This window comes from Plecotus auritus, assembly GCF_963455305.1.
Source record: "Plecotus auritus genome assembly, chromosome: 4".
NCBI classification, from domain to species: domain Eukaryota; kingdom Metazoa; phylum Chordata; class Mammalia; order Chiroptera; family Vespertilionidae; genus Plecotus; species Plecotus auritus.
The window spans coordinates 134,739,948-134,756,042 of NC_137775.1; the positions used below are offsets into that span (position 1 = coordinate 134,739,948).

A 16,095-nucleotide genomic window follows, 5' to 3' on the forward strand; every position below is an offset into this window, starting at 1 on the left:
CTCCTCCAGACTTCTCCCCACCCCGAACCATACGGGCGGCTGTCAGCATGATCTGGGGAGTTGCTCAGTTCTGCCAAGCAGGAGCCAAGTCTATGGAGGGTCACACTTCTCCCCTCCGGGGCCGAGTTGCCTGTCCCCCACCCAAAACAGAGAGAGGCCCCATACGTAGAGACACTTACAGGCAATTTCACCAATGGTGCTGATAATCATGGTCCGGTAGTCAGAGGGGGCAAACATGTGGCAGTAACAGGGGCTCCGGCTCTCCTCTGAGACCCCCACGCTCACCACCACCTCAGACTCGGACCTGGAACCACAGACCAGGTCCCGCTCCAGCAGCTCGGTGCTGGCCAGGATGACCCCGTAGTAGGCGAAAGAGATGCCCAGCCTGGGAGTGAGAAAAGACGGACATGAGAAAAGTGGGTGCCACCAAGAGCTGCAGGGAGATGTGAGAGGGCTTCAGGTGGAAGGTGGGTGGGGAGGGGGGTGTTGAGGGCGGGGCGGGGAAGAAACCCCAGCTCACAGATCTGGGGGACTGGGGGACCGGAAGCCACACAGTGGGAAACAGATTTGCAAGAGCAGGAGCAGCTGGGTTAGGAGGACCCCACAGGCCCGGTAAAGGAGTTTGAAGTCTAGATTCGTTTTCTGTCGCTGCTGTAACGAGTTAGCACCAACTTTGTGGCTTAAATCAACACACTTCCAGTATCTCACAGTTCTGGAGGTCAGAAGTGCTCTGGGTCTGGCCGACTCCTCTGCTCCAAGTCTCAGAGGCAAACATGAAGGTGTAGGCAGGGTCCTAGGCCTTTCTTGTGGGGGGAGAATCCATTTTCCAAGTTCACCCAGATGGTTGGCAGAATTCAGCCCGGTGGGGCCGGAGAACTCATACCTGTTTCCTCGCTGGCTGTTGACCAGTTGTTCTCAGCTTCTACCTGCTCCCCTCACTCCCCGTCTTCAAAGCCAGCAGCATGGGGTCGAGACCTTCTCATGCTTTGAGTCTCTCTGTCCTCTCCTTCTGCCTCTTCTGTTTTCTCTACTCCAGCTCTCTGCCCAGCTGGAGACATTTCTCTACTTTTAAGGACGCAAGTGATTCGATGGGGCCCACCTGCCGAACCCGAATCGTCTCCCTATTTTAAGGCCCGTGATCTCAATTACATCTTCACAGCCCCTTCACATCAGCACCTGAATTAGTGTTTGATGGCATCAGCAGGAGTTGGGGTCACCTTGGGGTCACTTTAGAATTCTGCCTATCACAAAGTGTCTTTAGCAGGCTATAATGAGCCACAGTCGGTTTTTGTGTTTGCTTTATATTTTCTCCCCATTCTTTAATAGATGTCTTTAATGAGATATAAAAATAACACACAGAAAAGTTCATCAATAAAGGTCAAGGAAAAAAAAAATCAGCCTCCCGGTTTTTCAGAAATGGTTGCAAAAGCCAGCTGGAAAAAAGACATGTGGGGACAATCAGAGGAAATCATGTATTGGATGAGAGTAACCTGAAGATCATTACTCTTGTCAGTGTGATTATAGGATTGTAGTCATCAAGAAAACTCCCTCAAGTAGTTGAGCCTCCATGAGATATCTGGGGATGAAATGTCAGAAGCCTGGGGCTTGAAAATACTTCAGCACAGGAAAATGTAGCTGAGGCTAATCAGGGTGAATATCCATGATTGTCAGATCTGGGTGATGAGCGAATCCAAGTTCATCCTGATAGCCTCTCTACTTACACACGTGTTTGAAATTTTTCATAATTAAATATTTAAAAAGAAAACAATAAAAATGTCTCCCCTTGTTATTAAAGTCGCTTTAATTTGGCTGATTTCCAAATATTAACAGTATTTAAAAAATTTTAAAGTGTCAAGGGGAGACATATCAACCTATTAATGATGATTATATCAGAAGAAGGCAGATAGGCAACCATGGTCCTGAATTCAAATCCTAAAGATTCGTTTTGCCTATTTCCTATCTTTATAGAAGTGGGATCACATCATATGCATTATGTGTGTCTGGCTTCCTTTGCTTGTTATTACCTTTGTGAGATTCAGCTATGTCAAGTGTTGACTCCTAGTTTTCTCATCTTCATTAGTATATAGTATTCCACTTTATGAATATAACACAATTTATCCATTATGTCATTGATGGACATGTGGGTTGTTTGTAGTTTGGGCCTGTGGCAAATAAAATAATGCGATGGACATTCATGTAAATGTCTTTTGGTAAATGTATGTATGCATTTCTGTTGGGTATAAGCCCAGGAGGGGAATTCCTGAGCCATAGGATATGCATATTTTCAACTGTGATAGATTTTTCCAAACAGTTTTCCAAAGTGGTTGTACTAATTTGAACTCTAATCAGCAGTGAATGCAACAGTTCCTGTTACCTTACATCCACCCAACACTTGGTACAGTCCGTCTTTAATTTTGGCCATGTAGGTGGGTTTGTAATGGTGAACCAGACTTCAAAGGGTTAGAAAGTGAGGTCCTATGTTGAGATGAAAAATAAAAACACTGTGGACAATTAGGATTCTTTTTTTTCTCTCCTTCTTTTAAATTGTTATTTTACTTATTTCTTTGGTTGGTGGTATCAGTAAAAAGATGAGATTGCTGGGGTCTTTTTTGTGTTTTTTCTCCCCAGTAGCATTCAGAGTGGATTTACTTTAATAGGCTTTCTATAAAACTCATTTTGATATAATTACATTTTAAAAATCCTTAACCTAGGATAAGTTTAATTGATTTTTTTTTTTTTGAGAGAGAGAGAGAGGAAGGGGGAAAGAGAGAAAGAGAAACATCGATTGTCTTCTATATGTGCCCTGACCAGGAATCGAACCCGCAACCTTTTGGTGCACAAGAAGATACTCCAACCAATGAGCCACCAGCCAGGGCTGAAGTAACTACATTCCTACCATATGACCCAGATCTGTAACGTGGTCCGCAAATATTTAGCATCCAACAGGTCTGCAAACCTTCCTCTTTTAGCCTAGGGTAGTGAAAAGAGAGAAACAGAATAGATTTAGTGGGTTAAGGACAAGCAAAGATGTATCTAGTATTTTAGATATTAAATATGAATAAAATATTTTAAAACAAGGACAACATGGGATGTGGTGAGGTAAAATAACCACTGAATTCCTATGAGTACATCCCACCCAAACCCATCCAGGTGTCCTCAAACTACGGCCCGCGGGCCACATGCGGCCCTCCGAGGACATTTATCCGGTCCGCCGGGTGCCGCTGCCTGTCCTGCTTAGCAGCCGATTCATCCCGGGCCCACAGTGCGCATAGGAATTTGTTCATAGTTTTTTTTTAAACTATAGTCTGGCCCTGCAACTGTCTGAGGGACAGTGAACTGGCCCCCTGTTTAAAAAGTTTGAGGACCCCTGCCATAATCATTTTTAACACATGCATCCCAGCCAATCAGTCTTTGCACACTTATTTTCATTGGCAGGTACCCAAACTCGTGGAATTTATGATTCTAACACTTTCATTCGTCCTCTTCTCACCGGTGCTGGCAAGGGGTGTGGTAGAACATAGGAGGATACATGAAAACAACCATAAAATTGATGGGTTATTCTTTGTTGTTAACATTAAAATGAAAAACCTAACATTTATGAAGTGTGTGAGGCTTTTATAAGAAAAAAAAATGTCATAAATTTTATAAGAGGATAGAACACCCGATTTCTTTTTGTGTCTTTAGGGTAATTAGCAAAAGTTCTTATCCACAGTCAGTACCTATTAAGTACTTTTGCATAAAAATAAATGAGGATGAGTTCCATATTATTGACAGTAATGGATTTTATGTAAAGTTAGAGAAGCTTTGGGGGTTCTCAGCTGAAACCAATTACTCCTTTCTCACAAATAGACCTGGGATCAAAAGACTCTTGAGAGAGACCAGGAGTGTGGTCTGGGAGTCCAGGATTTCTCTCTCTCTCTCTCTCTCTCTCTCTCTCTCTCTTTGTTTTTGTTAATCCTCACCCGAGGATATTTTTCCATTGATTTTTAGAGAGAGTGGAAGGGTGAGGGAGAGACAGGGAGAAACATCGATATGAGAGAGACACATCGATTGGTTGCCTCCTGCATGTACCCTGACCAGGGCCAGGGGACCTGCAACTAAGGCACATGCCCTTTACTGGAATCGAACCCAGGACCCTTCAGTCCGTGGGCCAACACTATCCACTGAGCTAAACTGGCTAGGGATCTCTCTCACTTTTTTAATTGATCTCAGAGAGAAGAAGGGAGAGGGAAAGAGAGATAGAAACATCAACAATGGAGAGAGAATTATCAATCGGCCCCCCCTCCCCACTCCACCCCTGCAAACATCCCCATCAGGAATCAAACTGTAACTTCCTGGTTCATAGGTCGACCCTCAACCACTGAGCCACACCTGCTCACAGAAAGAGCTTGAAGGAATTCAGAGGTCTTTTGCTCCAGGGACCTGGAGGTTATTGTGGGTGGAGTGAAGCAATTGACACTTCACTTCCATCAGCTTTACATATTGGGGCTCTGACTACTCATCATTGGAAACCTCCGATCTAGTCCTATCTTCCCTTTGTCCAACACAGAATATGCAGCCCAGAGAGATTAAGTGACTTGCCCAAGATCACACAGCTGTGTGAAGGCAGACCCAGCCCGGAATCCAGGTCTCCAGAGCACCAGTCCTGAGTGTTGGCCATCTAACTATCTGCTATGTCCCCTTGGTTTAGCTATGATTGTGGTCCCCTACCCCCTCAAGTTTGTTGGAGATTCAAAACGCTGAGTCTTATAGTATCCCAATTAGTTATAAATTTTATCCTAATAAAGTTATTGGGTGAGGAACCTTTGGCTACAATCCAAATGGGTGGACTCGTCTCCTGCATCCATGGTGTGGCCCCTCCTCAAACAGTCCCCAAGGCCTTCATCTCAGTGTCTTTGGAGCAAAGCTGCCTAGGCTCCACGGCCCACAGCATCTTGCCCAGCCTCCTCCACGTGGCTTCTGACAGCAGCCGTGTGACCAAACCCACCTCACATCCCTACTCTGGTCTCGGCTCACACCATTCCTCCTGCCTGTGGTGGCCTCTTTCCTCTCTTCATTGCTCAATTCATGCCCCACCAATGCCTGAAGGTGGCTTGCCATGCCTCACGGTCTCCTCTCTGCTCTGATCCCCCACGCACCCAGTCACCTGCACAGCTCACCTGGTTCTAAGTGTCTGGGCTCTGTTGTTATTGATTCGTTCCCACATAAGTCTCCTCGCTCCAACCAGATTGTAAAAGGCAGGGTCTGCTGCTTGGATCTCTGCAGCCACAGAGCCTTGCACAATGGATGAGTGAGGAGGACAAGATCATTTAATGGGCATGATGGATGGGCTATGAGCTGGAGGCAAAGAAGGAATGCAGAAGGAAGGAGTGGGAGAAGGAAGGAGAAGGATGTAAGAGGGGGTGGAGGATGGAGAGTACTGAGAATATAAAGGGGGTGGAGGAGGAGGGTGGTTGTTATGGGAATTGTGTCCCCCAAAGTTCATGTTGAAGTTCTAACCCCTAGAATGTGACTAGGCTTTTTTGGAGATAGGCTTTTTTTTCTAATTGGTTTTTTTTAGAGAGAGAGCAAGGGAGAGGGGGAGAGAGAAACATCGATGGGAGAACAAAATATCGATTGGCTGTAGGTGCATGGGAGGACACCCAACCAACTGAGCTACACAGGCCAGGGCTAGAGATAAGGCCCTAAAAGAAGTAATTAAGTTAAAAGGAAGTCATTAGGGTGGACCATAATCCAATATGACTGATTTCCTTATAAAAAGAGATCAGGACACAGACACACAGAGAGAAGATGATGTAAGGATACAAGGAGAAGACAGCCATCCACAAGAGGTCTCAGAAGAATATATATATAGTCAATGAGAGCACATGTGTGGTTTTTTTCTGTTAGGGACAGGAAATACATTTGTTTTATTTATTTATATCTCAAGAGCTAGCATAATGTTTGTCACATAATAGGCTTTTATAAATATTTGTAGAATATGTGAATAAAAGCAGGTCAGTCATATCTTCTCCACATCCCTAGTACATTAAGTCTTGGTTCAATCCAACCCATCCCCATCCCTAAGGTGGGTGTTATCTCTCTGCTTGAGTAACACACAGATAGTAGATTAATACCTACTAATACCTACTCTTCAAAGTACCTCAGGATTTTTTTCTTTTTTATTAATTAACTAGAGGCCTAGCCTGCACCCTCTTCCAGTCCGGGACCCCTCAGGGGGTGTCCGCCTGCTGGCTTAGGCCCGCTCCCCCCAGGGATTGGGCCTAAGCTGGCAGTCAGACATCCCTCTCGCAGTCCAGGGCTCTCTCAGTCTGGGACCCCTCGCTCCTTACCACCGCCTGCAGCGGAGGCAGGAGAGGCTCCGGCCATCGCCACTGCGCTTGCCAGCCGTGAGCCCAGCTTCTGATTGAGCAGCGCTCCCCCTGTGGGAGCACACTGACCACCAGGGGGGTTAGCTCCTGCATTGAGCATCTGCCCCCTGGTGGTCAGTGCGCATCATAGTGACTGGTCGTTCCAACATTCGGTTGATTTGAGTATTAGGGTTTTATTATATAGGATTTAAGAAAACATCTTTTTGAAGCACACATAGAACATTAATAAAAAGTCACTATGTAGCCCAGCTGGTGTGGCTCAGGGATTGAGCATTGACTTCTGAACCAGGAGGTAATGGTTCGATTCCCGGTCAGGGCACATATCCAGGTTGCGGGCTCAATCCCCAGTGTGGGGTGTGCAGGAGACAACCTATCAAAGATTCTCTCTCAGCACTGATGTTCCTATCTCCTTCTCCTTTCCTCTCTGAAATCAATTATATATATATACAATATAGAGAACAAAAGGAAAGTCTCAATAAATCCCAAATAATTGATAACATCCTCTGACCAAAAACATGCAATTAAATTAGAAACAAAGAATCAAAAAAGATTATTAATAGATAACTCATTGGTTAAAGAAAACTCCTAACAGTTACAAAATAGAAATAAAATTACTCTGTAACAAAACTTGCTAAATGTAGCTAAATAGTTTATTAAAATTAAAAATGACTGAAAATAAATAAGCAAAGTACTGAGCTCAAGAAGCTAAAGGTTAGGAGAACATAAAAAGCCAAGAAAGGAAGCAAAGTCAAGAGGAGGAACTAATGAGTCCACCGAAAAAATCAATAAAGAGAGCACAACCAAAAAGCAACCTTGCTCTTTGAAGTTTAATAAAACAGACCAACCTCTAGTAAGACAGACCAAGGAAAAAGAGAAAGGCACAAATAAATGATATTTAAAATGAAAAAAATCTCACACAGATTTTTTTTGAAACTCGCAAGAGAACACTAGGAACAATTTCTATGAATAAATTTGAAGACCTAGATGAATTGAACTATTTTCTACTATATATGCATTACCCAAATTGACTCAATTAAAAGTATTAAACATAAGTAGACTCTAATCCTTATGTAAATTTAAATTCGATTTTAAAACTTCTCCTTTGACCACCCCCTAACGGCCCCCCACCACTCCAAAATAAATATTAGGTGTAAATGCCTTGTAGGCAAGTTTTAGCAGACATTCAAAGAGGCTCATTCCTGTCTTGTAGATACTATTGTTGAGGTGGCTGGACGGGTGAAGAAGGCGGGAGAGGTGAGTGAGCGGTCGGGTGAACTCCTCCAGGAGCCTGGGACTGAGTCACCTGCAGGTGGGTGAAGAGGGTGTCTGGGCTGGTGTGTGGAATGAATGCAGATTTCCCTGAGAGTCCTGAACCAGTAGAATTTAAACACCACATTTTGGTGTGTTTTTTAAAAGCATTTAATGAAGTTTATAACTGATATCAAAAGAAGATGAGGCCAGTACAAGAAAATTAAATGTTACATCAATCTCTCACCTGTAAACAATGATGCCAATCCTGTGACTACCTCGGCAAGGTAGGTGTGATTATGCCCATTTTATTTATTTATTTTTTTTAAATATATTTTATTGATTTTTTACAGAGAGGAAGGGCGAGGGATAGAGAGTTAGAAACATCGATGAGAGAGAAACATCGATCAGCTGCCTCCTGCACACCCCCCACTGGGGACGTGCCCGCAACCCAGGTACATGCCCTTGACCGGAATCGAACCTGGGACCCTGCAGTCCGCAGGCTGACGCTCTATCCACTGAGCCAAACCGGTTTCGGCTATGCCCATTTTATTGATGAGGGAAGTGGAGGTAGGTAACTGACCAGGGCTCCCTGGTGGAGCTGGATCCAGTCCCATCTACTCTGCTCTTGTCGCTGTTCCCTCCAGGGGCAGGACTGGAGAGCTATGGCCCCCTTCCCGCCAGCCTCCCACGACTAAGGGGATTCCGGGTGGTCCCCACGTGGGGAGAAGACCTCCCTTCTGGGCACTCACCAGGATGGGCTCCCCCAGCTGCCCCTCAGGCATGGCCGAGCGGTTCATCTTGGCGATGTGTTGCAGCGTAGCCAGGGCAGCCTGAGTGTTCCCGGTGGAGACATTGAACCGAGCAGATTCAGGGATAAACTGGGCACAGATGACAAAGAACATGAGAGCTGCAGCTGCTATGAACCCAGGGACACGACTATTGTCTGCACGTACTAACTGCACCGTCCCAGTTTCCAGTGAGGGAAAAGGGTGTGGCAACGTAAAGGCACACAACATAGCAGGCACGCTCTTGCATCCCAGGTTGACTTGGAACAAAAAAGGTTGCATTCTCCTTATCATAGTGCCATCTTAGACAACAGCGGGCTGACAGGGAATTCAATTCCAACTTGGCTCAGCATACTTGTTAATACAATGAAATTCTTATCTAATCGGTAAATATCCCCTCCCGAGGCCCCCTGTGCCCCTTCACTGCTCTGCCACCCCAGTCCGCTGCAGGAATCCCAAGACCTCCCCACAATGCAACAGATCACCGCAGAAGGCACCTCCAGCACCCACAAGGGCCTCTTGAACGTCAAGGTCCTTACCGCCCTGATTGTTGAATACTTTGAACACCACACTCAGCAACAGCACAGGTCTCCACGGAAGCTGGGACCTGGAGAATCAACTTGGCCTGCTCCCTCCCTGTGGTGCCTCACACCTAGTCCAGGCTGGTTGGTGCTTCCTCAGGAAAACATCTCCCCAGGCAGCACCTCGCTCCCCATTCCCACAGCCAATGGGCAGCTTGGGTCCTCCTCATCTCCCACCGGTGGTGACCTGACACTTTCTAACTGCCTTTCTGCCCTCTGCTGCCCAGGCTCCACCCAGCCCTGAGCCAGCTTCCCAGCACAGAACCCCTCTCACACGCCAGAGCCCCTGGCCTGTGAGGTTCTTTCTAATCTGGACACAGGCCTGTCTCCCCAGCCTCCCCCAGCACCTCTCACCCCAGCCACCCAGCCTACCTGCTCTCCCCAGACACATTCTGTGCGTTCACACCTTCAGACAGGCCCTGCCACAATGCTTACTGAGATGGATACTTAAATAAAGGAGAGAGGTGGGTAAGGGACCAAAAGGCCACTGGACCACTGGAGGGAAGGATGGAGGGAGCCCAGTGAGCTTCCTCACCTTGAAGGCCAAGATGAGGATGATGCCAGGAATGGAGGCGATGCGGATGAGCCAGCGCCACCCGATGGTGGGGATGACCACAGAGGCCAGGCCGATGATGAGCAGGGAGCCAGCAAGCCAGAAAACCTGGGGCAAGAATGGAAGATGAAATCCCTCCTCTCAGACCTGCTCCAGACTTCCTCTCTCAGGATTTGCCCCGCCCAGCATTTTACTAATGGAAGAGGGTGAGATGTAGAGAGGGTCTTTGACTGAGGAGCCCACGTTCTGGTTCCACTCAGGGCCTGGCTGACTGGGGGCAGGGACTTCACTGCCCGTGGCTTTGTTTGCTAGCCTGAGTGGGGGACTCATAGACTGAGGGTCAATAATGTCACCAAAGTTTTAAAGATCTGGGACCCCAGACCTTGGCTTTTATTTTCTCAAATAAGTAATTCACTGGTTCAGAACTCAAGGTACAAAGGAGAACACTATAAAAAGGTTCTCTTCTACTTCCCTGCCACCAATTTCTCTCCTCGGGAAGGACCTGTGTTCAGTTTGTTACATATTCCTAAAGCTGTTCTAAATATATACAAGCTAATAAGAGTATAGTATTATGCTCTTCTCTTTTTTCACAAATGGTCACGTAGTATAACTAATGCTTACACTTTGCTTTTCACACTAAATATATAACTTGGATATCATTTTATATCAATGAATAACATGGCAGCCAATTACGACCAGGCCCCATTGGTTGGGAATTAGGACAATTCTGAATGTTCAGCCTGAACATTATTTCCACTTTGGAAAATGGAGAATGAACGATAGTTCCATTCCACCTCACAGAGATGGAGAGAGGATAATATCCTAAAAGATTCCTTGAGGGACTACTTAGGGGTGACTATTTCATCACCAAGGAATTCTACTAGAAAAATGCAAACAAGATTATCTCAGGAAGTGATAAGGGCTACAAAAAAAAGAGTAATGTGATGGAGACTTGAGTGATCAGGGACAACCTTTCTGAAGAGACAATGGATACGAAGGGCAGTAACAAACCATTGCATAGACCAGGGGACAGGCGATGTGGCATTGAAGAGGATCTTAATAATGAAATGGCAAAAAAAAAGTTTAGCTCATGGATATGACACACATTTTGGAGGTCAAGGGGACAGGACTGATGGACACTGTGGTTGAGGGCCCATTATAGGGGACAAATCAGTAGGGCTTGGCAATTCATTGAATGGAAGTGAGGGGAAGGGAGGGGCCAGGGATGGTTCTTGAGTCTGTGACTCAGATGACTGAAGGGATAGGATTTGCTATTAACTGAAAGTAAGTGAGAGTCTTCAGAGGAAGAAGAAAAATAGATTAGTTCTATGAATGTTGTATTTGAGGAACATGTAGGATATTCAAGTTGTTATCAGGTAACTGGTCACCAGGGTCAGAAATTCAAGGAGGTGCTCCGGGTGGTAGATAAAGATTTGGGGGGGTCATACGTACATAGATAGCTAAACACATTGGAGTAAATTAGATGACCCAGGGAGACCTGGAAAATAAGACAAGCAAGGAGAATGCATAACCAGGAAGCATGCTAAGGACTGAGTGGCAGGTGCAAGAAGCAACGCCCACAGATGACCTTGAGCAGGACCATACCAAGGAAATCATGTTAAATGTAAAACCCAACCCCTAAGTATTAAAAGTGTGTGTGTCCACCTCAACAAAGATCAGAGGAAGAAATCTGGGGGGAATGTAAAGAACTATTTACTGTTTGTTAGGTTTCTAATTTGTTGTTGTTGCCTAAATTTAGTATCAGAAAAATCTATATATATAAATGCCTAAGCGACCATTATACCCGGACAACCGGATGACCAACCAGTAGCTATGACGTGCACTGACCACCAGGGGGCAGATGCTCAATGCAGGAGCTGCCCCCTGGTGGTCAGTGTGCTCGCACAGCCAACCTCCCACGGTCCCTCTCCCTGGCCAGCTGGCCCCGATTGGCCCTCAATCTCCAGCCAGGCCAAGGGACCCCACCCGTGTACGAATTTGTGCACCAGGCCTCTAATTTAATAATAATATAACATGACTAAAAATATTTGTAATCCCCACCAAGACTGGGAAGTACTGTGTAGTAGCAATGAGTAAAAACTCACACACACTGAGAAGCTCATATTTGAACTTCTTAGGAAAATGATGTCAGGTCACTAGGAACCACGTTTTCTGAAAAGTATTCATGACAAAATAATGACAGTTATCTACCTAATAAAAGAGTAACATGCTAATTGACCGTGCCTTCACGACACCCACCAGCCAATCGGGAGTGAGTATGCAAATTAACCCAACAAATATGGTGGGTTAATTTGCATACACAGGCGCCGAGTGGCCAGGGGCGGGGCGGGAAGCTTGCGACGCAGGCATTCCACACCATCCCTGGCCGCTCCGGGCCTCTGGGCAGCATGTGAAGGCGGTGCCAGCAGCCAGGGAAAGGAAGGCCCATTCTGGCATGAATCTTTGTGCTTTGGGCTTCTAGTTAAAAATAAATGTGAAAGCAATATCCTACTACTTTATTGTTGTCTTTTTCCTGGGACCTCAGAAAGGCCAGTGCTTTTGGGCAAGGATGGCATCAAAGGCGGGACCAGGGCACCTAGGTTGCCGTGGCCTCTCATCAGTGGCCAGCAGGGCCTGAGGGGCTGGAAAGCATCCCAATCCTCTCCCAAGGACAAATGGCTCATCAGGGGGGTTGCAGCATGGCATGGTCCCCCAGGCAGGGGTCAGTGACAGACACTAGTATCCTGGGGAGGGAGGTGAGATGCCTGAGACGCCCTAAAAGGGTGGTGGCTATGTCCCTCCATAGAGAATGTTCATTGCAGATGCGTTCCTGGGCTCCTGTCATTCCAGTGAGATCAGCCATTGCCGTTCCCTGGCTGTTGAGGAAGGGGGTGCTGTGCTCTAAACGCTGCTGTGGGTGACAGAGTCCTGGCTCAGGGAACTCGGAACTGGGCCTGTGCTGCCCAGCATTCCAAGCAACAGACCGTGGACCTACTCTAAGGGCAGTCAGCCAACCAGAAGGAACCCTGGAGCCCCGTATTCTCCAGGTGCAGAAGACTGGGTAGGTTTCCTATTTACCTTACCTGGGACAAGGGAAGCATGTAGCCTCGGTATTTCGTGGGCAAAAATTCAGTCTTTATGATCAGCCTACACAGGAAGGGGAGAAAACATAATTTTGTTTTTAGAAAACCAAATAACTCATTTGAACAGTTATAATTTTTCTTGTCACAGAGATAAAGACTGAGAAAACATGGACATTCATCCTCGTGAAATGGTAAGACATGTGTCTATTGTTCCCAAATAGTGGGTCTTTGGTCTCCTGACACCAAGGGCGCTCCTAAAACCCTTGAAATGTCCTGGGTGACAGTGATGCCGGGCAGCACCCGGGGAGGTCAAACGGAGGCCTCAACTGGATCCAAGTCCTTGTCACCAAACAAGAAGGAATTCAAGAGCATGACAGGAAGATTTAGCAAAGCACAGTACATTTATTAAAGTGATAGTACTCGCTTGAGAAGTGAGAGTGGGTGACCTTGGAGAATGAGACACCCTGGTGGTGTCTGGGTGGGAGTTTTTTGTTAAACGTGGGCAAGGTGGGCATAGGGGTGATCCTCTGCTTCTGACGCTGGTGGGGTGACTGCCTACCCGGCTCATCCTTGTCTCTCCTCCCCGGATAGTGATTTCTTTTTGGTCCTCCCAACCAAGACGTTGGGGAGAGGGGAAGAGGAACAGGTGGTCAGTGAAGGTCATGTCTGTGATGTTCCAGCCAAAATGGAGAAGGGGAGGGTAGAGCCTCAGGCCTTTGTTCCCTATTCTACTTTCCTGCCTCAGTAGAACCATCCTTTGTTCTACTGAGGAACTCTAAGGCTCTGCGATGAGGGCTGGCCCCTGGAAAGACTAAGCCATGATTAGAAAGTTGGAATGCTTGGTCCTGCCCCATCTTCCAGAGGGGAGAGGGACTGGAAAGTGGGTTCATCCTCAGTCATGCTCACACAGTGATGCCTCCATAAAAGTCTGCAGTGTGGCGTTCAAAGACCGTCAGCTTGCTGAGCACAGCCGTGTGCGGGAGGGTGGCGCACCCCAGCTCCACAGGGGTGGAGGCTCCCTGGCTCGGGGCCCTCCAGGACCTTGTCCTGGGTATGTCTTCATCTGGCTGTTCATTTGTATCCTTTGAAATAGCCTTTGTAATAAACAATCCTCTTGCAATAGTAAGTAAACTGCTTTCCTGGGTTCTGCCAGCCACTCGAGCAAATTCTCAAACTTGAGAAGGGGTTTGTGGGAACTTCCAATTTTAGCCAAGTCAGCCAGCAGCTGTGGCTAAGCTGAGGCTCTGTTACTTGCACGTGGTGTGCGAAGTGGGGCTTTAATCTGTGGGAACCGCACGAACTCTGGTTAGCGTCAGAATGAATTGTAGGGCCTCCAGCTGGTGCCAGAGACTTGTTGGTGTGGGAAAAATCCACACAGCTGGTGTCAGAAGTGAAGTTTTGTCAGAAATAGTGAGTGCAAGCATTGAAGGAAAACAGAAGAGTTTCCTAGACCAGTGGTCGGCAAACTGCGGCTCGTGAGCCACATGAGGTTCGCTAGCCACGGTTTGCCGCTCTGTTGAGCTAATGAGTTTGCTGACCACTAACCTAGACTCTCGATTCCAATAATTACAGGCTGTTGTTTTTCCTTGTGATTAAGCCCCTAGCCAGGGGTCCTCAAACTTTTTAAACAGGGGGCCAGTTCACTGTCCCTCAGACCGTTGGAGCGCCGGACTATAGTTTAAAAAAAAAACTATGAACAAATTCCTATGCGCACTGCGGGCCCGGGACGAGTCGGCTGCTAAGCAGGACAGGCAGAGGCACCCGGCGGGCCGGATAAATGTCCTCGGCGGGCCGCATGTGGCCCGCGGGCCGTAGTTTGAGGATGCCTGCGCCTAGACGATCATACATCAAAATATAATTGTTACAGCTGTAAAAAATAATATAAACGAAGCCACTTCCAAATAGAGTTGGAGTCCTGGCTTCTGTGGTTCAGTGGCTAGAGCATTGGCCCATGCACTCAAGGGCTGAGAGTTCAGTTCCTGGTCAAGAGCACGCACCTGATTGTTGGTTGGGGCGAGTGCGGGAGTCAACCAATCGATGTGTCTCTCTCACATCGATGTTTCTCCCTTTCTCCCTCTCTCTCTCTCTCTCCCTGTCTCTCTCTCCCCCTCTCCCTCCTTTCCTCGCACTCTCTCTAAAAATCAATGGAAAAGATATCATTTCTGATAGCAAACAAACAAACAAAATGGAGTCCGAGCTGCCATCCCAGACAACCACCTTGCATGTCTTCTCAAACCTCTGGAATGTTAGAAATGGGTAAAATGACCTTTGGACTGTGCCTGAAGCAGTACTGTATTCCAAATAACTGCTTGCAGAGATAACAGGAAAGCAGAAAATTAAAGTCATTCTTCAGAATTAGTCACTATGTCAACGTATCTGCACCTGTAGAAATTCCTTCCCTAGCTTATCTTCAGCCATAGAAATTCCTTCTTTCTAGTCACGTAATAATTCCCCTTCCCCTTCTCATAAATATGCCCTTGCCTTCAGCTCCCAATTGGAACCCTGGGTTTTTGCTGAGATTGGTGCTTCCTGAATACCTATTTTCTTGGCTCAAATGAGCATATGTTGCCTGTCACTGTGGCTTTTTATTTTTAGATTAATACAGCTAAGATCCACATAAGAAAACAAGAAGTAAACGTAAAGACTGCTCTTCTGTTTATACTTTTATTCCTGGTGTTATATGAACACTTGTATGCCCAACATTATTGGAAGTCAACGTTATTGAATTTTCAGAATCTCTTACTATTTAAGAGGTATTAGCCTATCTCTTTTGCCAAGAGAAATGTTGGAAATATGTTTTCCCAAGTCTGATTTGCTTTTCTAAAATACACTTTGGAAATTAAAATACCACCAAGAGCAGATAGTTCCCTCGACTAATGACAGTCAAAGCACAGTTTCTAATTAAGTATGTATTAATTCTGTGAATAGAAGAATATATGAACTCATATCCCATCATCTTTCTAGTTGTTCTTCTCTACTGCAGTTATTAGCAAGGGTTTAGTTTTTAACGTGAGCATTCATTGGGTGTCCTCTGGGGCACGCTTTAAAATTTCACTAACTTTACTCCTCCAGGGCTCTGAAGCACAAGTGATATTTAACTCATGCCCCAGGAAAGAACAATTTCTTCCCTACCACTTTAAGGTAACAATTAGGTGCGTTGAAGTCTCCTAATATATTCTAAGGGCACTTGTTCCCAGGCACCCAGGAGAGAATAGCCTGAGAGGCCCTGTTAATTTAAGGGAGGCTCCCAAATGGCTGAAAATTTAGCACCACCCCTTACACACACACACACACACACACACACACACACACACACACGATACTGCACACTCATCCAAGTGTATCTTTCATTGCCGCGTGCCCTGCTCTGCAAATTCATTTGACAAAGTCTTAAATTATAGGGCAATAGCACTTTTATTTTATTTTTTTTAATATATATTTTATTGATTTTTTACAGAGAGGAAGGGAGAG

General features: G+C 46.2%; 1 protein-coding gene across 1 annotated transcript in view; it reads right to left on the minus strand.

Annotated features, from left to right (window-relative positions):
• SVOPL (SVOP like) overlaps positions 1-16,095 on the minus strand; it is a gene marked incomplete at both ends in the record, with an annotated part of 65,121 nt that overhangs the window by 39,937 nt on the left and 9,089 nt on the right. Inside the window, 5 exons of the mRNA XM_080664854.1 lie at positions 180-385; positions 2,897-2,970; positions 8,372-8,500; positions 9,524-9,649; positions 12,625-12,688. Of these exons, the coding sequence (XP_080520980.1) occupies positions 180-385; positions 2,897-2,970; positions 8,372-8,500; positions 9,524-9,649; positions 12,625-12,688 (599 nt within the window). The remainder of the gene's footprint in view (positions 1-179; positions 386-2,896; positions 2,971-8,371; positions 8,501-9,523; positions 9,650-12,624; positions 12,689-16,095) is intronic.